Raw genomic sequence first — 20714 nt, 5'->3', positions numbered from 1 at the left:
GCCCCTATCCCTTTATATATTGAGGGACAGGGCTATAGATAGGGACATAATCTAATAAGATCAAGGCCTACCTAGTCGACATATGGTAGAGTTCAACAATCTCGGCATACAATCAACATATAACCAAACTATAACCGCCCAAGTACAAGCTAATGTTGCCTTCCTTGTCCAGTACGGATACGAATACGTTAAGGATACCACATATACGGCTATCCCACATCCATTAAAATTATAAAAACATAATTACGGTTCCGCCCTGGTATGGTTGCACAAGGGTAAGTGTGTCCCTTTTTTATTATTTTGTAAACTTTTTTATTAAATAATTTTAACTAAACCTCGAATGAAAATATTTTGACCGTATGAACCTTTTGGCTATGTCATCAACCCTAGTATGGCAAGAAACACTGTCACGTATAGTGTAGGCAAGACAACGCTATCACACCAGTGTTAGTGGCATGCTGCCACACCAACCAGCTTACATGGCAGCGTTTGTCTTGCCAACACTCTTGACAACGTTTGTGGCGTGTCTAAAAGGTTCATACAGTGAAAATATTTTATTTTAAGGTTTAATAATAAAATTATTTATTAAAAAGTTTTAAAAAGTTAAAAAAAATCCGTGCATGCGTAGAGGTGGTAATGGGCCCAACCATTTTGCCTACAAAATTTAAGGGTCGAGTTCAAAACGAGTTAAAAATAAAATTGTATAGAGTTTTGAGCTAAAAAAATTTTAAAAATTAAATAGGGTTGTGAAAGAACCCTATGAGTCTTGGCCCATTCCCACCCCTACGTGTGTGCAGTGTTGTGGAAAACGGCCGACCCGGCCGTTTAATCGGTGACGGTAGTAAAACTGTCACGTATCGATGATACGGTCATCATTTTGTGTTTCTAAACGTTAAATTTCTGCATTTAGCGATTAATCATCTTTTCTGTTTAATCATCCGCATGATCCATATAAATAAAAAAGTCCACCCCACAATAGGTAACATATCTAGACACAATATATTTTATTTTACTATGTTTGGCACTTCTATCATTGGCAACTAATTATACTTATATTTGTGCCTATGTTTACTACCATTTTATATTTTATTATAATTTTTTTATAATTTATAATAAAAAATAAACTAAATATAGTATTATTTGGTGTGAAATTGTAGTCTTCATACGTCATGATTACTTTCATGGTTGCTTAAATTAATAATGGTATAAAAACATATATTTTATATGACCTTAGACATTTAAATATCTCCAAAACAAATAGTAACACTAATGTATACATATATTGATACAAACGTTTAAATTTCCATATTATTCTGATTAATCGTCTGTATTTCGATTAATCATTTAACGACACTGTCTCCGTCCGACACTATGCATTGTCCGCTGTCACGACTCACGGTTGTTGGGATGGGCCCGGCGGCCCCGGCCTGACATGTGTCAGGTGCACAGGCCCTTTTTACAACTTCTTTATATAACTATATTTACGAGAAGAAAGACCATCTAAGAAAAGAGTACGATATATAAAGCACGTGACATGTAGCGTTGAATGATATTTACTGTGCCTCTTTCTTGCTAATAGACTCTGTTTTCTGCATCTTCCAATCCAATGTGTCACACAAGCTAGTCACGAATCGGCCACAGAATGCAGTCGAAGTATGGAAGCGAACTGTGACAGACACTTTGGTTTAGGCGTCGCTGTGCCGTGCCGGCGCAACGGCAGCTGCAAGGCCGTGGCCGCCGCCGCCAACACCGTTCACCGTCGCCGTCGCCAGCTCCCACGCCTCCAGCTTGGACACCCTCACGGCGTCGCTCCCGTTGTTGAACACGTACATATGGCTGCTCCTCGCCGCCGCCGCGTGCTCCGGGTACACTCGCGCCGTCATGCACGCCCGCCCGCCGCCGCCGAAGCTCTCCACCACCGAATGGTCAATCTGTCAAGAAATTCCGAAAAACACAACCACATCTCCCAATGATTTTGATCTCTCTCGATGAACTGAAGCTACATGTATGATAGAGGAATATATCCTCCGTTGTTTGGTATTATAAGTCGTTTGATTTTTTTCTCTCTTTAAATTTGACCAAGTTTATAAAAATATATTAGTATTTTAACACAACACAAACACAGTGTAAGATTTAATGAAATTAATTTAATATTTTCTTTGTTTCACTGTATAATATTTTCAGGTCTTATCTAGATTCATTATAATATGTAAAATAAATTATTTATTTATATGCAAATAAATCTATACACATGTGTGTATATATATATACACACACATTTGATATATACATAAATCTAAGCAAAATCTTATAATATAAAATGGAGAAAGTATTTTAAATGTTGATAAAATTTTCTTGAAACTTGGTCAAACTTAATAAAGCTTGACTAGTAAAAAAGTCAAACGACATATAATATGTAACTTAACAAAGTTTGAGCAGTAATAATGTTGCAAGGAATTAACTCACCAAGGTTCTAAGCGATATGGTCTTGTGCTCCTCGATGTCCATGTCGATGAATCCGCCGTAGGTCGGCTTGTACACACCTGCTCTTGTGGACGACCTGCAACTCCAAATTGTCATTTCAGCATCCGATTCTACTACCAGTAGACACGACCTTAATGTGTTCTTACTTCTTACTTTGTCAGGTCAGTGCACATGAGGAGTTTGAACTTGTCGTGGTGCCTGAACACCCTGAAGAAGACGGCGGTGTGCTCGTGCAGGTCGCCGGAGGCCAACACGAGGAGCCCGAACGGCCCGACGCCGCCTCGCACGGTGGCGCCCTTCTCGCCGCACAGCTTCTGGGGATCCAGCAGCCGGTTTGGGTCGTCGTCCAGCCTCTCGGCCTCCTCCAGGCTCGGGATCTTGAACAGCACCTCCACGTCGGCCTGCGAGCTCGCCACGCCGACGATCTCCTGCAGCGCGCCGGCGTCCAGCATCCTGGTGCCGCCTCGCCGGAGACCGGCGCGCTTCCTCCGCAGCGTCTCGATCTCCTCGACGGGCCACTGCAGCAGCTGCTTGCCGTCCTCGTCCAGCCACAGCTCCCTCGGGAACGTCTGCACGCCGGACCAGCCGCGGGCGACGTCGTCGGCCTGGCTGTCGGACTCGTTGGCCCACGCCCACAGCACGCGGCGGTTCTTGCGCGCGTCGAAGAACGACTTGGACGCGTACACGTGGCCGTAGTCGAGGCGCCGCCAGCTCCGGCAGTCGTCGCCGCGCTCGGGCTCCGCCGGCGAGAAGGCGTCCGCCGTGTCGTTGTACCAGCCGACCATGTAGTAGTCCTGGAGCGTGTCCATCACGCTCAGCTTCAGCACGTGGCGGACGCCGGCGCCGTTCGCCGACGTGTCGAGGCCCGCCCTCCCGTGCTCCGCCACGGGGAACAGGTCCGGGCACTCCACCATGCCCGCGGCGCGCGAGGCGTGCAGCGGCGCGGCGCTCCGCTCCCAGCGGAGGAAGTCGCTGCTCCGGTAGACGAGCGTGGACGCCACGCCGTCCACCTCGGCGGAGACGGCGGTGCGCCACAGGCCGTCGCCTCCGAGCCACGCCGTCGAGGGGTCGCGGAAACGGTCGCCGGGGACGTCGGCCGGGAGCGCGATCACCGGGTTGTGCCGCGCGGGCTTCTCCCACTCGCGGAGGAGCGGGTCGGAGGGGTTCTTGGGGAAGGCGACGTTCTGCACCTGCTGCTTGCGGGAGTCGATGCCGGTGTAGAGGATGGCGGGGAGACCGCCGGGGAGGATGGTGGCGGAGCCCGACCAGCAGCCATTGGCGTCGAACGGCGAGGTGGGGTCGAGCGCCGTGGGGAGGGCGGCCCAGTTGACGAGATCGCCGGAGACGGAGTGGCCCCAGGAGAGGTTGCCGGTGTCCCAGAGCGCGCTCCGCGGGTTGTACTGGTAGAACAGGTGGTACATGCCGTTGTGGTACATTGGCCCTGCACGTAGTACAACAGAAATAACTGTCAGTGATCAATGAACAATTTAACATATCGCTTATACCAAGTGACAGTAAGGCTGTTTAGTTCCACATCGAATCTTTGGATATCTAAATAAAGCACTAAATATACATGAACAATAAAACTAATTATACAGTTATAAAGGAAATCGTGAGACAATTTTTTTAAGCCTAATTAGGATATAATTAGCCATAAGTGCTACCGTAACCAACATGTGCTAATGACGGATTAATTATACTCAAAAAATTTGTCTCGCGGTTTCCAGACAGAATCTAAAATTTTCATTCGTGTCCGAAAACCCCTTTCGATATCCGGTCAAACGTTCGACGTGACCCTGTTGCAAAAAAAAATTGGCAACTAAACAAGGTCTAAGGTTATCTTTTTCCGATTGCTAAAAAGAAATGGAGGGGGTGAAATTACCCAATTTTGGAAAAAAAATATTTTTTTCATCTCTTGTTTTCAACTGAATTTCAAATATACCAAAATATTCTAGTGAAAAAGTTCTCTATAAGGGGTTCGAGATTTCTGGCCGTCCTAAGTCTGTCAATAAAATAGGCTTATTTATATTTATTGTTGACACGTTAACTGACAAAATAGGTAAATAAGGCTACGAAGCCGTCAAAATCAACGTACTGGAATCGGTTTTATCAACTCGCAACTACCTCATTCACAAAGTGGCATATTTGTTACCACTTGCCGCTTAATTATAAGGAGCGGGGAAAAATCATGGGCCTGGCAGGATTTTTCTCAATAATAAATCCTGCCTTGCTCATCAAAATGCAGAATGTAACTGCACAGAAGAGAATTGGAGGAAACTGCATTGTTTTGATCTCATAAAATCTATTGAATTTGAATAATAAAGATTCACTCAGGTGGTTAGCTGTAAATTAGATACAGAAAAATGCTTCTATCTTACTGAGTTTGAACATTTTTTTTTCAGTCAAGTCAAAATAGCGCTGGTAAGCACCGTCCAAACATAATCACGCCAAGTGTAGCATGAATACTTGTCAAATTGTCATAGTACCAATCTACCCTACCATCGCTGACCACACAATTATCTCCTATGGATAAGTGTAGCCTGCTCTAATGTTCTGGGTTCACTGCTGGCGAATTGGCGATGCTTATGTCAGGGCAATCAGGCTTCCAAAGCAACCAAGAAAGCTGTTTTTTTTTTTGGGCAATTCTATTACACAAGAATCAAGCAGATCCCTCCAGTGATCGGAGAAGATAGAGGAAGAAGAGAAGAAAAAACAAAAGATGAGAGCGTACCATTCGGATCTGCTCGATCGGCATCATTCGTCGTCAGTCAGGCATCGCAAATCCAATCCATCGGAATCAGCAGCAATTCAGCCCCGATCAGACAGGAAAAAGGATTAGTTTGGATAAATCCATAACTGAATCGAGTGATCACGCAACAAACAGTTGAGGGTTAGGAGGGGAAGGGATTATTCCTTCCTTGATTACCATTCTGCCAGTTCTTCGCAGGCTGGAAGTGGTAGGCAGTTCTCCTGACGGCATGGCTGCCTGTCTCTGCGGGGATGGAGGAGCTCGACGAGATAAGAATGCAGAGGTGGAAGCAGACGGCGGCGCACACGGCAAGACCTAATCTTGCCATGGCCGCCGCTGGAGGAGAGAAACAAGAACGAGTCGATCGCCTGCCTTCTTGTTGGCTGCTCTGCTTCTGCACCCGAGCTCCCAAGATGACGCCGGAGATATCAGTAGCCCCCTTGTCTGAAACTCTGAATGTTTATTAGTTTCCGGAATAAAATAATTGTTTTTAGAACCAGTTGCAATTTTGTACGTGAATGTTCATCGGATCCACATGTGATCGTGCTGGACGAGAGATGTAGATTCGGGTGCTAATTCAGAGGTCTTAAGATTTAAGATCCGATTGGGTCTTTTACTAAAAGTCCACCGCCCTGATGACAAATCAAGATTACTGGGGTTTGCAGTTGGAAATGGAATCTACCTCGCTACAAGTGATACCTTCTCAACTAGAAAAAAATGGAATTTTATCGTAATCGTAAATAATTAGAAATTTAGAAGTTAACAAAAAATATGAGTATATATTAAACTTATTAATCACTTGACAGAAAACTAATAAATCTTCGATGCATTATTACGCAGTGCAATCTCCGGAGGATGCAATCCAGACTCTGGAGAGGGATTGGAGTTTGGACGGTCAATGATAATCTGGATACTCGGTAAAAAAAAAAAGAACTGAAGGAAACAAATGCGTACCTCATGTGGTTCTCCGGAATGATATTTTGCTCCAATAATGGTGCGCAAAACAACACCCTCGTATTCTCACTTCTCCTCGTACCTATAAGCCAATATTTAAATTTTTAATCTTAAATTTAAATTTGATTCTATAATTTTTATTATCGTTATTTATTTTTCGGTATTTTCTTTTAGATCACTAAAAATATATTTATAAAACTTATATTCATAAATTATTTTTATTTATAAATATATTGGTAGACTAAAAAGGCAAACAATAAGCAAGCAAATGTCCATTGGGTTGCTTCTGCGGATGGCCAGCAAGGATGGATCCTGATCCACTGCCAAGTAGTTTAACAAGTTTGATAACATTGATGGACCCCACATTTTATCCTTTAAAAATACGCCATCTGATTGTTTTTGACAACAAATAAATATCACACGATCCTGTCCTATCTAACCCATAGCATCTGCCAAACCAACGCACAAAGGCGTCGAGGGCTCGCAGAAATGGTCGCTGGGGACATCAGCCGGGAGCGCGATCACCGTTTTGTACGCGGGCTTACGAGCTTCTCTCGTTCAGGTCTGAGCGGTTCAGGGGTAAGGACGAGCGTACATCGATCCACGAGTAATTTATATAGTAGGATCAGGGACGGATCCAAGCGGAGGGCTTGAGAGCTCTAACCCCATACATACTGTATTTCTTAGAAAATAGAGGAGAGACGAGGGGAAAAAGAGGATTTGGCTGGAGGAAGAATAAGAAGCCATTGGATCTTAGATCCACAACTAGTAGGATACTATTAGAAACAAAATTTATTTCTAAACGTGTATTACTCGTAAGCTTACCCACATTCTTTCCTAATCAGAGGCCATGTACGTTCTACGTCTACTGCTTCTAAATGGTGAGGTCGTCAGGAAAAGCATGAGCAGTAGTCATTGGCTTCGAATGGTCAGGATGGTCAAAACACGGTTGTCCAAGGTTGCCTAGTTCACGAGGTCACCGGAGACACAGTGGTGGTCCTGTGTATAAAAGAGTGGTTTTTATAATACTAGCATATTGTCCATGGGTTTTAACATGATTTTATTAAAAAAACATTATTAGCATATTATTAATATTATGTTTATTGCATATATCATCTCTTCAATACTATATATATTTGTTACTGATATGTGGGTCTATTTGTTACGGTGTTTTCTCAATCCACGAAAAAATAGAAGGTACATAGTCATTTCATTCTTTTAAAAATCAAGAAGTTGATAAGGTGGATGTCAGATTCACTGACATCTACCACCACTATTTAAAATATTTATAGAAGTAGAGATAAGGATAGTACAGCATTTGATCTTTTACTACTCAATCCGTTGAATAGAATAGATGGTACGTAACATTATGTTACATTGGCTTGATGTCCGATAACCATATAACGGAAACATGACGAGGACACAACTAGCTCAGATATAACCATGACTACGTTATGTATAATTTTGATTTGTGAGACCCTAACTCGTGAGCTTAATCATTTATCTATAATTTTGGTTGTTTTCTTTTTTTTCTTGTTTGTGTTCTTTGATTCGCAAACAGGGATTAGCCTTCTTAGCAAGGCCATCTGGGTTCCGGCACGGTGGTAATCAGAGGAGACGTGGTGCTACGATTGCGGGGCTTAAGAAACCGGATCGACGTGTGTCGTGACTCCGTTCAAATCGACTGTTTATCAAAACCTTTCAGAAGATCGAGAACCCTAGTCCACATCAAAACATCAGTCAACTATCGTGTTGGTCATGTATATTTGTTTACTGCAAACACAAACCAAAGTTTAAGGAATGGGATCCTCTACGGTACATCATTATTTCAGTGGATCTTGAATAAAATGTTCAGATGTTAGTAATGTTACCTTTCCATATTGCTAGAAAATATTGGAGGGGGTGAAATTGATTAAATTTGGAATATTTCTCTGATTTTGAACTAAATTTGAAATAGCTGGTAATATAATTGCAATATTCAGATATTGAAATTTGGAATAGTTCAAATATATTTTTAGCATGATTTATAATTATATTTGCATGAATTTTGTATAAAATGAATGGTCTAATGTAGATCTAAAAGTCAATGGTATCCAATAAAAAACCAAATGAGGTACTCCCTCCAGTTTCTTTAATTGATATCGTTAATTTTTGGATTTACGTTTGACCATTCGTCTTATTTAAAAAAGTTATATAATTATTAATTATTTTGTTATGAATTAATTTATTACTAAAGTAAGTTTAAATATTATTTATAATTTTATATATTTGGATAAAAAATTTGAATAAAGCAAAACGTTAAATATGAATTCAAAAGTTAATAGCGTCAATTAAAAGAATCGGAGGGAGTATATTATAAACCGGATGAAGGGTCGTTAACCAACCAGTTATCAAAGGCTACTATATCATTCTTAAGGTTATTCTCAGGAGTCAGGACTTTTATGTTGTCCAACTGGAGTGTGATTTTGTCGCTGCCATTAAACAAGTCTCTCATGTACAAGAGTTCCATCAGATGAGCTTTCACGATTCACGTGCTACGCCAGCTACGAATAAACGAGTTCACTTGTGAAAGGCATTATTTTGGATGCTCTCTACTATCAAAGTATCAATACAGTTTAGTGATTATCACCATACTATATTCTTTTTTTATTCAAATGCAATAAAAGAAGTTCACGTGCGAACTGGAAGTATCGGCACATGTATTTCCGCGTAACGCCCAGGTAGTTTGTTACATTTAACTTACAAATCATCTCTAACATCATTCAGCTTCACAAACGATCATTCATCGTGTCAGTATCACCAGCCAAAGGGAGCTTTCGCAAGTGATTCAACGGTAGCCACACAGAAGTAAAGAAACCCCAGATTCCTATTTATACAACACGCAAATATATGTAGTATCTGTTTGGTGAACCTCAGAATCCTACAGGTCCCTCTTGATGGAGGACGGCCATGACAACCTCCTCTGGTCCATGCCATCAAGTCCTTCACTTTCAGGGTTTGCGTCCTCCACTTGCTTCCAGCTATCAAGCATTGAGCCCTCTCTCCACTGAGGTGGCGTCAAGAACTTTGAACCGTCACTGGAGCCACCCGGGGTCATTGACAGAGAAGAATGGCCGACACGTAACTTCTGAAGTGTAGAGAAGGATTCCCTCATCGCAGACATGGCCTCAAAGAATCGTGTGCACGAAGCAAGTGCAGCAGGTATCGGTCGCAGCATTTCCTTTATCAAGATAAAGTATCCATGAAACCAGTCTCCAATAACAAGACAATAATAGATTTACGATTAGAAATATGAGCCATACTAAGGCCAAGCAATCATAATGCACAACAAAGCATACTGTTATACTAATATAAATGAATAATTTGATCGATCACGTGCCATCTAAACCTGCCATTGATAACATTAATATTTGAATCCGAACTAATGCAATACTTGGAATGATATTTATCAACTCACCCCCCATACAGCAGGTGATTCTCTAAAGTTTTGGCTCCACTGGAAATCACCTACTGATGCTGTCAGTGCCCCATAGTCACTTGCCGCTTTCAGAAGTAGCTCTGAGAATTGTTTCTGAGATGACACCAACATGATGAGAAGGCAAAACAAGATACACTCATCGTGGTTATTTAATAATAAATAAGCTGTCATTCTCACCGTACCTTCTTATTTAATAACAAATTGCAGCTTGTTGTAAGAATCACAGATCAAAATGGTAAAGAGCCTAACCTGGTATTCAGCTTCAACAGGAATGCAATCAAGGGAGTAAGGTTGTTGGAGCCGAGCAATAATCCGATCCTGATAGAAAATATATCGCCATTTTAAGATACATACATTTTCTATAGTTGGTCAATATATGTTCATTAATGCAAGCGTAATGTTCTTCAATCAAACTGAGTAACTTGTCACCCTGAGGAAGAAAGAAAGAAGTGACTTCCATTACCTTGTTTTGGATTACATCTTTCAATATTGCAGTGATTCTGGCCAAAGATTCACACTTTTTCTCCATTTCACTAACATGAGTCAAATGAGCAATATTTTTGTCATCCTGTTGAAATCAGAACTCCATCAGCATGATCAACATAATAATCTATACTACTCTAAATGTCTCTAGTGGTGGTGGCAGTGAATCTGTCACCCCACTGCTTTCTATAATTCTTTTGCAAATTAGCCCATGGTATTTGCTGATATTATGGAATAGTCCTTATTTGATTCAAACAAGTGATATTAGGATAGTTGAGAAAAAAATCTATACTCCTATAAAAAGGAGTAGTGGTGATGTACCTTCACTATAATTTTATAGTTTAGCCCTCAAATTTCGTGATATTAAAAACCAGTTAAATATAGATTGATATCTACATATAAATTCAAATTAAGGTGACTATTTCATATAAGAAAATTTGATAACTCATCATAAAATCTGTAGCAAAGCACGGGTATTTAACTAGTTACTATAACATTTTGTAATATATTTCCATAGCAAAGTATAGGTATTTTGCTAGTACAATAATATATTCAGAACAGAAGCTCAGCAAGGAGATGAATATGACCAGCGAAATGGTATGTAGCCATTTTGAGTCTAGCATACATTTAGATTCCAGGGGCATAAACAATACTTTAGCCTTAATCTCTCAATAAAGAGCTACAGTAAGCATAGATACCTACAAAATTCAAAGCCAAATTTTGCATAATGTTTTGCGATTTCAGCACCATAACAAGAGAATGAATAAGCTGTTCATTGCACCAAGGTTAAGTGAAAACATGAATTTGGTGGTCTAAAGCAAGAGCATTGTCATGTAGTACTAGTACCAGGTAGAATTGGCATGCCGTACAAGATATGGAATTTCCATATAAATGTATTGGGACAAACAGTTAGATATCAATTCATCACCTTTCTGCCTTGTAACTCCACTTGCAAATTGGCAATGTTCCGCTGCACGACAGTCAGTTCCCTCAAGACCCTCACCAGATCATCGCTTTTGTCTGAGTTGCCCTGATCTTCCTGCCATAATAAGCAAGGAAGGGTAAGACATCAGGTGCACATTTTGCAAAATGAAACATATTTTCTAAAGTCAATGAAATCCTTCGGTAACCATCTTTGAACATTACCAATGCAGAGTGCTATGCATGACACAGAACAATGTAAATTTGTAGGCAATTAAACAAACACAATAAAAATAGTAAACTATGCATAATCACGGTTTCAAAATTAGTTAAGGAAACGGAGTCTCATGGGATCGAGTAATCTAGGTTCACCAAAGTTAGGAGCAGATTCCACAAGTGATTATTGCAATACTAGCCAAGTTCATCCAACTCTCCCAGAATTAAATGTTTAAACCACCAAATTATTCGGAACTGCAGTGACTGGGCTCCTAAAATACTTGATCAAAACCTACATTTCACAATCTAGTAACACCAGGGACCAAACCCTACAATCCAATCACCTCCAACGAAACGCGCTGCAACCTACACGGGCAGATCCGGATCTAGCGAAACCGCGGAGGGGAAACCAGAACAGGAGGATTCGGGGTTCGGGGGAGGGGGGTGCGCAAATCGGCAAGGCGAGGAGGAGCAACCTGAGCGGGAGGGGCGGGGAAGCCGAGGTCGGCGGCGATGGAGAGCGCCTCCGCCATGCCGCCCAGCCGCTTGGTCGGCTTCTGCGCCGCCGCCATGGGGTCACCGGCGCCGGGCTCGAGGGTGTGGCGCCGCGCTGCCCCTGCCCTCGCCGCCGCTGCCGCCGGTAGCGCGGCCGTACGCGTCACCGTTTGGTGAGCTGAGTGGTGCGCGTCGCGCTTTCGAGTCGCCGGCTGGATAAGTTCCCAAAATTTGAACCGAACCGACCTGCTATTTTAATTTCCAAACATAGGGGTCCCCAACAAAACTTAATTTGTCACTCATGGCACAGGAAACTACGCCCCCCTTTCGTAATATAAAATTTGATAGCCTATATTCATATAGATATTAATAAATTTAGACATAAATTATATATATTTATTGAGGAATTTAGACAAGACTAGAAAGTCTTCCCATATGAAGCAGGGCTATGAAAAGACTATACAACACTCTTCACTTTATTATATTTTAATATAATTATCCACTATTTTATCTATTCTTAATGTATTTATTTATTTCTCTTATAAATTTTAATGTAATGATTATTCATGAACTTATCTTTGGTATAAAATAACTCCAAAAATCCAATGCAACATTTTGAAATAACCTAAATATTAAAAATTATTTATTTGAACATTCAAACAACGTTGTATGCAATAACAAAAACTTTTCTTGCGAAAACACTAGAAAATAATTTTTTTATATATATAAGATCTTATTGTAAAGAATTAATTATAACAAATACAATGATATAAAAGATGGAAGAAGTTCCTTTTCTTGAGCATCTTAAATGTCGAAGGGATCCTTTAGGCTTTAGCCGGTCGTATTTCACCGTGGTGTGATCGTCCATTATGCTATTTCGATGATCAGTGATGCTTCGTTTTGCCCTAACATTGTCGGAGACCATTTCATGGTAAGTATATTTTTTTCTTGAAAAGTTCTATTAACCTTGTTTTAACATATGTTACCATATGTGGTCTTAGAGATCACTATCAGGTTAGTACATTCTTTCAACCCGAGACATTTAGAAGGACATATTTTCCTTTCTCCAAACATACCCGGTGACCAAATTGTAAGTCAGAACTATTATAATTGAACATTAGGTATGATGTATCATTGTTAACATCATTCTAGAGCAAATCTTGTTTCTTAGAGGAATCAAAGAATGTGCAGCTTCACCATGTGGATCGATGATGTTATTCTAGAGTATAATGGTCAAAAAAACTAAAGCCGAAACATATAAGGAGTAAATGCAAGAGGAGTTTCATAAATCAACACGGGAATAGCGACGTAAAACGCGACATCTCATAAGCTCTATACAGACCCCGTTCCCAATGACACGAATTTTTTCCCGATACCCGCAATGTCATGTCAACCGTTGTATGGTCATATTTCAGTTTAACTAGTTAATTTCTTTCAGCGTAGTCTGGTTTGAACCATTCTTTTTCTATCTTCTACAATAATATGTGAGGTTTATTCACAAATCACAAAGTTTTCACAATTGCAACCCTCAACTTCAATAGCAGCCTTTCCCTTAAAAAAACTACTTAGCACAAGAACTATCGAAATAGCTTCCAACAAATCTTGTGCACGTATTCATATCGACATACGAACTAACAATTTCTACAAATAAAATTAATCAACTATTAGATTATACATTACGAGCATCTTTTACAACTAAAAATAAGAACTTTATAGTGTTACAACTCCTTTGATTTATGAACTCTCTGATACTCCTTGAATAACAATTTGGGTTTTCAAATCAATGGTTCACATGATTTCTCACGCCTCGTGTCCATTTTTAAATTTTTTGATTTAATAAATCAATTATTTAGGTCGATAGAGTATAACATATCCCATCAATAATTGAGAAAACATTAGTGAACATTGTGTTGATAATAATAGAATACTACAGGGTACAACATCCAAATCCCAACAACAAACTTACCTACAAAGCTTATCCGAACACAACTATCGTAAACACTGCCCCTAACTAACCCAAAACCTAATGTCCCGCAAATTACCTTAGCCAAAACTAACCCAAAACCTAATCATAACCCTAAACCAAACAACAAACCTGAGACAAAAACAAAACTAACCTCATCGTAACCCAAAACACCAAAGCCGAGGGCAACAAGGAAGCCACCTGCAAAAAAGAGAGCTCCCGGTCACTACCGGGTGTGCTGGCTTTTGCCTGTCAACCCCCTTGGCGCCCTATGTAAGGGCGGCAAGGGGCTAGACTGTAAAAAAATGTCGCTCCATCAACGACCGCGCGCTCTACCACCTCATTGTCCGCCACGTCAACTATCGTGTCCTTCTAGAGGGCATTTTATGCATCGCACCCTCTGGTTGGGCACTTGGGCACGAGAAGGTTAGATATGTAATTTAAATTTTGAACCTTAAATTTGGAGTTGATTTGAAAAACTTTTCACTAAAGTTTATTTTACAGCCTTGGCTTTTAAATCGCTCGGAATACGTATATAAAAAATTTTATTCACAAATTATTTTTCTCTTGCGAATATACCGTTTGACTTTGTTTCTTTTTCTCACCCCATCTTTAGTGAACTAAAAGAAAAGGCGGAAAAATAAAATATGCTTAAAAATTCTAAAATCGACTCTAAATTTAAGGTTGAAAATTTAAATTTTAGCTTATGAACACAGTAGAAGCGAAAAAATAAGGCTGAAAAATAAATCACTTTGTAGGATCCGGACACCACATCAACTTAGCTTGACTGTGAGGTTGCATCTGATAATAATCATAAAGTGGATTACATTCGTAGTCTCTCATCGTCCACTTGTTAGCTTTTATCAACTGTGGCGAAAAATACAATTTTCAAATTCAATTTAAGAGTTAATGTAATTGATTTTTTTTTGTTGTAGGCTGTTTTTTAGAATTATCATTTAAACCATTAATAACATTGTTATCAAACCTTTATGCGTGCATTAATCTTTTGATGATGCGTTCATTTTTGTGTGTATCGATAGCTCAAAAGATCAGTACCGGAATAAAATAATAAACCATGCAAGATCAACTACATTTGCAACAACTGAATAGTGAATACCGATTACCAAGAGGTAAACCGTCTCATTCTGAATGCAACAGAAAGTGTATTTGCAAGAAGAGACCCCGGTTGTGTAAAGCAGAATATATCAGGTCACCACACAAAGAAAGCAAACCATGCACACTCAACTTGAGAGGCCTTTCGGTGTTACTTTTGCCTTTTCTTTTCGCCCTTTTTAACAGAATGAACATTCAAGATTGAGTCAATTTGACGAAATACCAACTTTATGCATCGATATACACCACTGATGTTTTCCCACATATGTAAGTTGTAAATAATGTACACACCATAGAAGTGATATTACATGTTTTCCCATAACATGTTCACCACACAACTGTAAACCCACAAACAAGTTCCCATGGATATTGTGGAGCTTTTTGAGATTTTAACAAGGTAGCCGCTTCCACAATCCAATAAGCCCATGATCTTCAAGATTCAGCAGCGGTAGGTTGCATGCAGCAGAACCATTTCTTCTGCAGATAAAGAAATATATCATGACAAAAACATTCGGAACATTACCCTACCAAGTTAAAGTATTCCAATGTAAGAGAGTATGTAGTCCAGTTACATTCCAGCACGCTTCCAATATAAGAAAATTAACCAAGAGCAGTGCTCATCAAATATTTATGCATGATGGTATCTGAAATCTTGTCAGTCATCAGATATGAGCTCAAAGATATCAAACAAACAGTGATGGGCTTGAAAGGTGAATAAAAACATGAGACTTGCTTGGTAGCCAGGAACAGCTGTGTACTTCAGCTACCAAATTTCTATGCACGAACAGAAAATCGTGGCTCCAACAATATTACGAAAAGATATGCTTCATTTCTGATTGTTTCGACCATTCATCCATGTTAAATAACTTTACTTATGCATTACAGTATTCCAAGAATCTGACATTCCACCTTGAACATTAATTATGGCAGACCCCCTGAACCAACAACGATGCCCTTAGAAAGGTCTCATTGGCTCAGACAACCACACCCCACCACACGAATTGTACAATATAAATATCATTAATATTCATTAGAAGTACAGATGCAACTCAGCAACAGCATATGAAGTTATTCACAAATCACGATCATATTATGATTGAAAATGCATCTGTTTTATTCAAAGGAACTTTGATAAGAACATTAGCTTTCACCCATGAGATCCTGACATGTGAAGGAGTATTTGCTTCTTGATTAGAAGTTTGGAACTCCATTTTATCAGTACTCAACATGAAAGAATTGGAAAGTCCATGAGAAGTAAACAAAAGGGGAAGAACATAATACTTACAGAACTGTTTGGCTTTGCTGGATACAACCCTTGTCCAGATGGCTGTTCACTTTTTGAGGGCAAATCTTGTCCCTGTGAGCCACCAGTCTTCTTCTCATCTCTAGCTTTGTTAAAGATTACAGTGAATCCCTCAGCTGAAGCAGGATCATTGACATCCCATTCCCCAAACTTTGGCAATGGACTTCCTTTTTCCTGCGAGTGCAAAGGGTCTCTTATCAGAAGATATCATATTAGACAGACCTGAATGCCAGGTTGTCAGAACAGGAAGAAATAGCTGAATAGGCATCATTAATGAAAGTATACTGTGCCATGTGCCAAAACGAACCATGTGAATAATAAGTCAGTCACCCGAAAGCTATGACATTATCAATCACCTCTTAGGACTGCAAGAGTCCTAGTAATTTGATTGTAAAAAATATAAAAACATTAAAGAAAGCTTCAGTATTACCAGAGTACTGAGGCCAAAACATAACAACACCCTAATCCATTGAATAACAACATGCAAGATCCTGCTGGTTCTACAAAACAATAATCACCAAGTGACAAAAACTAAATATTGTGGCAGCTTGGTCCAATTTAGAAACCGCATGCATGACCACTGTGGGTAGTGCAAACAATTAATCACCAAAGGCAATCAGAAGCAAAAGATTGTCCTGCCTAGTGCCCACTAACTAAATATAGACATCCTAGTTCAATTTAGACATCACATGCGTCACTACTGTGGCTTCTGTGAATCTGTGATACAGTAACCAGCATCACAGTCTCGCAGAAGCTTCAAAGCAACAGGTTGTCATTCCTAGTTCCAACTGCTAGGCAACTGCACTATACACACAAAAAATTGTCAGAAACCTCCTTGATAGCAAATAGAACTACTTACATTCAGTTCACAAAAGGAGAAGCTACAATGAAAAGCTCAGCTCTTCACATCGCCCCTGGTTCCAGCTACCAATAAATGAAATTCGCAGGGTGCACAAGCCATACATCAAGTTTACCAATCAGACATTCCAATCGTTCCAGCATATCCAACTGTAACATCCGCTCATCCTCCCCGAAGCTAAGTTGCCAACATACAGACGGAAATCCAAACCCCAAACTTGAGGAATCCGTGGAGCCAACCCTAAAAGCAGCACGGAAGCAAGCAATCACGAATCGCAAGTACCCTATCCCGTACGAGCGAGCTAGACTCTGGAGTTGACTGGACAATCCCCCATTCTTGGATCAAACACCCGCGAGAAAACCCGCCCGATTCCAAACCCTCACAAGCAACCCAAACCAGAAGAAACGGCGCGACCGCCAGCTGGTAACCCACAGCAAACCCTAGCCCCGGCCGCCGCCGCCGATCATCCAGCGATCCCTCCGTCGCCGCATCCTCCACCCGCGCAGGCACATCGATCAATCAAAATCAATCAATCACACACCAATCGCTCACAGGAGCAGCTACCATTTCCCGCGCGCAAACAAATCAGCGGAATTCGGGTGGGGGAGGGAGGAGTAGAGGAGAGGGCGCGGAGGGGGTCTCACCGCCGCCATCGCGATTCCTCCTGCCGCCGCCGCCGCCGCCGCTGCCGCTGCTTCTCTGGACGACGAACGAAGGGGGAGAGGAGGAGGAATCGGTTTGGTTTTGAGGGATTTTGATTAGATTAATAAGAGGGGGATGATTAAATATGTATGTATAAGATGATTTGATTTTTTTGGTTAATTAGTAGAAGTAGGAGTATTAGTGGTTGGTGCGGTGTGGTGTGGTGTGCGTTGCCTGCTTGCCTGTAGGCTGGCTGTCAGCTGCTGCAGCCTGTGTGTGTAAAATTGTGTTGCAGACGAGACGAGAGGAGAGGCGAGGAGAAGGAACCCAGTTTTCTCTTGGGCTGGATTCCCCGTGGCAGGATGGCAGCCAATGGCCAGCTCTGTGTCCCGCTGTGTGCTGTTGCTGTCTGTGGATGTGGTCCAACACTCTAACTCAAGACTGATGTGCATATGTTACCTCTAGTTTTGTGTGCTAAACAATTGTGAATTAAGAGGTCAGATGATCTTTACGCTAGTTCTGGTATTACTAATATTAATCACTAGTTAACCAATCTATTTCTTTCTATTTATTTTCTCCCGGAGATAACGCAGAAATTATATATTATCTCTTTGCATGAGGCCTAATATCTCCTCTCTCCTCTCCTCCAACTCATCATTTAGGGTCTTTCTGGTGTTAACTATATTTTGCACCATAGGCTAACAAAAATTGCCGCAATTGCCTTAGATTATCAAATCTTTAGCCACACCATCACAAGCATAAAAGAATATTGTCATAGTTTAGCCACACCACACCTAGTTCGTTGTAAAGAAATATTTTCATAAATGTGGCTACAACCAAACAATTGTCAAGTTAGTTAAAGTTATCTAAAGTTATGCGTGGTAAACTGTGACAAAATGTGGCGGGTAACTAAACATCTCCTTAAACCCTACGTAATATTGTGGGGCTTGTATTAGAATGTTCACAGCACTTACTAAGGCACTCATCTTTATTGAAGATTTGGATACATTTTTTATGACACACAAATGAGGCAAACTATTAAAGTATGTTTGATTAGGTATTGTCTATTACAACCTTAAAAATAGACTTATTTGATTTTTAAAGAAAATTTTACGTAGAATTATTATTTTAAATAAAACAGCACATCATTTAACTTTTTAAAAAGTGTTAAAAAGTATGCTAATGAGAACAGGCAAATGTCCATCTATCCCTCCATAAACAACAGTATCTAAGGATGACAGACAAAACATCCAACTCTCAAGGGCTCATGAAGAAATGAAATGGATCTGTCTTGACACAAAATTTCTTTTTTTCTAATGGGGAAAGTCATGTAGTTATTTGATGAGAAGAACAGTGGTGACCATAAATTCTTATAAAATCTGCACAATCTTTCTACTACCTTTGTTTGAAACTTTTACGAAGTTTTCAACTATTTTACATGGCAAAAAGATAAGATATTTATTATTGTAATGTTGCTTTAGTAAGGTCATATGGTTTCCTGTAGTTTGTTACTTAACAAGATACTTTAAACATTTCTTTATTTTAGTTGCATAGCTTGACGACTGATATGTATGTGTAGTAGTATAGATGGATTTTACAAAGTAGAGAGGAAGTACTGTAAATTTTGTCACTCATGAAGCTAGAGTGGTAGGATAGACAAACTAACTATGCGAGTGACAGACAATGTCAGAATGCCTAGGACAGGTTGCATCTCATGTGGGTGCCAGGCTGCTAGCGGATGGAGTGATGAGGTGGAGCTATGCAGTTCCCTGGTGGCAGTGGAATTAGCGGTCATAGGATATGAGGCTTCGTAGAGAGATGACGTGGATGAGGCAACGAGAAGGTTTGTCAATAACAATGGCACTAAGAGGCTACCGGAACATGGGCTCCCAACATGGATCTATGGACAAAAGTGGCATGAAGACTTCTCGGTGGCGATTGCACTTGTGGTTGTTGAATCATGGTTTCTCGGTGAGATAGTATGGATAGAGCAATTAGGAGGATTCTTGATGGCGGTGGTACCAATAGCTATCATTATTGATGTGCTTCCTGGTGTGGAGATGTAGATAGAGGCGCCAAGGAGGCTTTTTGGTGCCAGTAGCACTAGCAGCTCTTAGACCAGGGGCTCTCTGATGGTGGTGGCATGGTCGGCTATGGCGCTACTAGCTGTTGGATTAATGGTTTCTTGAAGATGCTAATTGAGCCTTTTGGAGTCCTAGTGACGGTAGCCCTAGGGGCCATGGCTATGGCGCTACTAGCTGTTGGATTAATGGTTTCTTGAAGATGCTAATTGAGCCTTTTGGAGTCCTAGTGACGGTAGCCCTAGGGGCCATGGCTATGGCGGTAGAGAAGTCGAGAATCAGTAATGCATTTGATAGCCAAATAGGAGTTTGGATTGAGTATGAGGATCGACAATATGATCCTTTTCGTGACAAGGCTCATATGGTAGAAGTTATGAGATATGGAATCTACTCATTCTTCTACCTTTTTACTATGTATATTCACTTATTGATATAGAGGTAGGATACCTATGTATGATTAAAAAAGTGTGGCAGGAATGGATTCATAGATCATGTCAGTGTAAGTAATGGCCAACTTGGAGAAACCGTTACAATGACACTAGCACTTTGGGTGAAGAAGAAACAAGGTGACAATACCAATTGTGAGAAAGTGCCCATATTGAAGAGGTAGGTATGAATGCCATTAGATCGGTGGAGGAAACATAACTTAGCTAATTCACTGCTTGATTACCTTCTTTGTTTTTTGAAAAGTAAATGGGAGTCCGGTTCTATTACTAAAACAAAAGCAAGTTCAAACCCTAGCATGCATGTATTCTCTTGAATCCTTCAAGAAAAAAGGTAACATCATTTGAGAATCCGCACCGTCAAAATAAACTCACTTTGACCATATTATGTTGCAGAATATTAGACTCATTTTTTCCGTTTCTACTAAATTTAAAGTTGATTTGAGGGAAGGGGGTCACTGTAGGTTATTTTTGAGTCTTTGTATCTAGATTACTAAGGACACATATATTAAAGTTTTATTCGTGAATTA

At 40.5% G+C, this 20714-nt stretch overlaps 3 protein-coding genes across 3 annotated transcripts; all 3 read right to left on the bottom strand.

Moving 5' to 3' along the window:
- Positions 1-1236: 1236 nt before the first annotated feature.
- LOC102713297 (beta-fructofuranosidase, insoluble isoenzyme 7-like) lies at positions 1237-5854 on the bottom strand. The gene is made up of 5 exons (XM_006660402.3): positions 5411-5854; positions 5216-5224; positions 2638-3925; positions 2467-2560; positions 1237-1931 (listed from the first exon to the last, which is right to left on the bottom strand). Exons 1-5 carry the CDS (start codon positions 5559-5561, stop codon positions 1686-1688), a joined length of 1788 nt encoding a protein of 595 aa, XP_006660465.3. The 5' UTR covers positions 5562-5854; the 3' UTR covers positions 1237-1685.
- Positions 5855-8779: 2925 nt separating this feature from the next.
- LOC102709202 (AUGMIN subunit 2) lies at positions 8780-12006 on the bottom strand. The gene is made up of 6 exons (XM_015840786.2): positions 11762-12006; positions 11077-11187; positions 10129-10233; positions 9915-9983; positions 9645-9758; positions 8780-9407 (listed from the first exon to the last, which is right to left on the bottom strand). The coding sequence occupies exons 1-6, from the start codon at positions 11855-11857 to the stop codon at positions 9108-9110; spliced, it is 795 nt and encodes a 264-aa protein (XP_015696272.2). The 5' UTR covers positions 11858-12006; the 3' UTR covers positions 8780-9107.
- A 2978-nt stretch (positions 12007-14984) lies between these two features.
- On the bottom strand, positions 14985-17855 carry LOC102713018 (protein NOI4). Its single transcript, XM_006660401.3, has 3 exons — positions 17663-17855; positions 16142-16333; positions 14985-15333 (listed from the first exon to the last, which is right to left on the bottom strand). The coding sequence occupies exons 1-3, from the start codon at positions 17669-17671 to the stop codon at positions 15289-15291; spliced, it is 246 nt and encodes an 81-aa protein (XP_006660464.1). The 5' UTR covers positions 17672-17855; the 3' UTR covers positions 14985-15288.
- Between the last annotated feature and the right edge of the window lie 2859 nt (positions 17856-20714).

This window comes from Oryza brachyantha, chromosome 9 (genome assembly GCF_000231095.2).
Source record: "Oryza brachyantha chromosome 9, ObraRS2, whole genome shotgun sequence".
In the NCBI taxonomy this organism is placed as follows: domain Eukaryota; kingdom Viridiplantae; phylum Streptophyta; class Magnoliopsida; order Poales; family Poaceae; genus Oryza; species Oryza brachyantha.
Note: the sequence above shows the minus strand (reverse complement) of the source record. Positions and strands in the feature narration are given on the sequence as shown.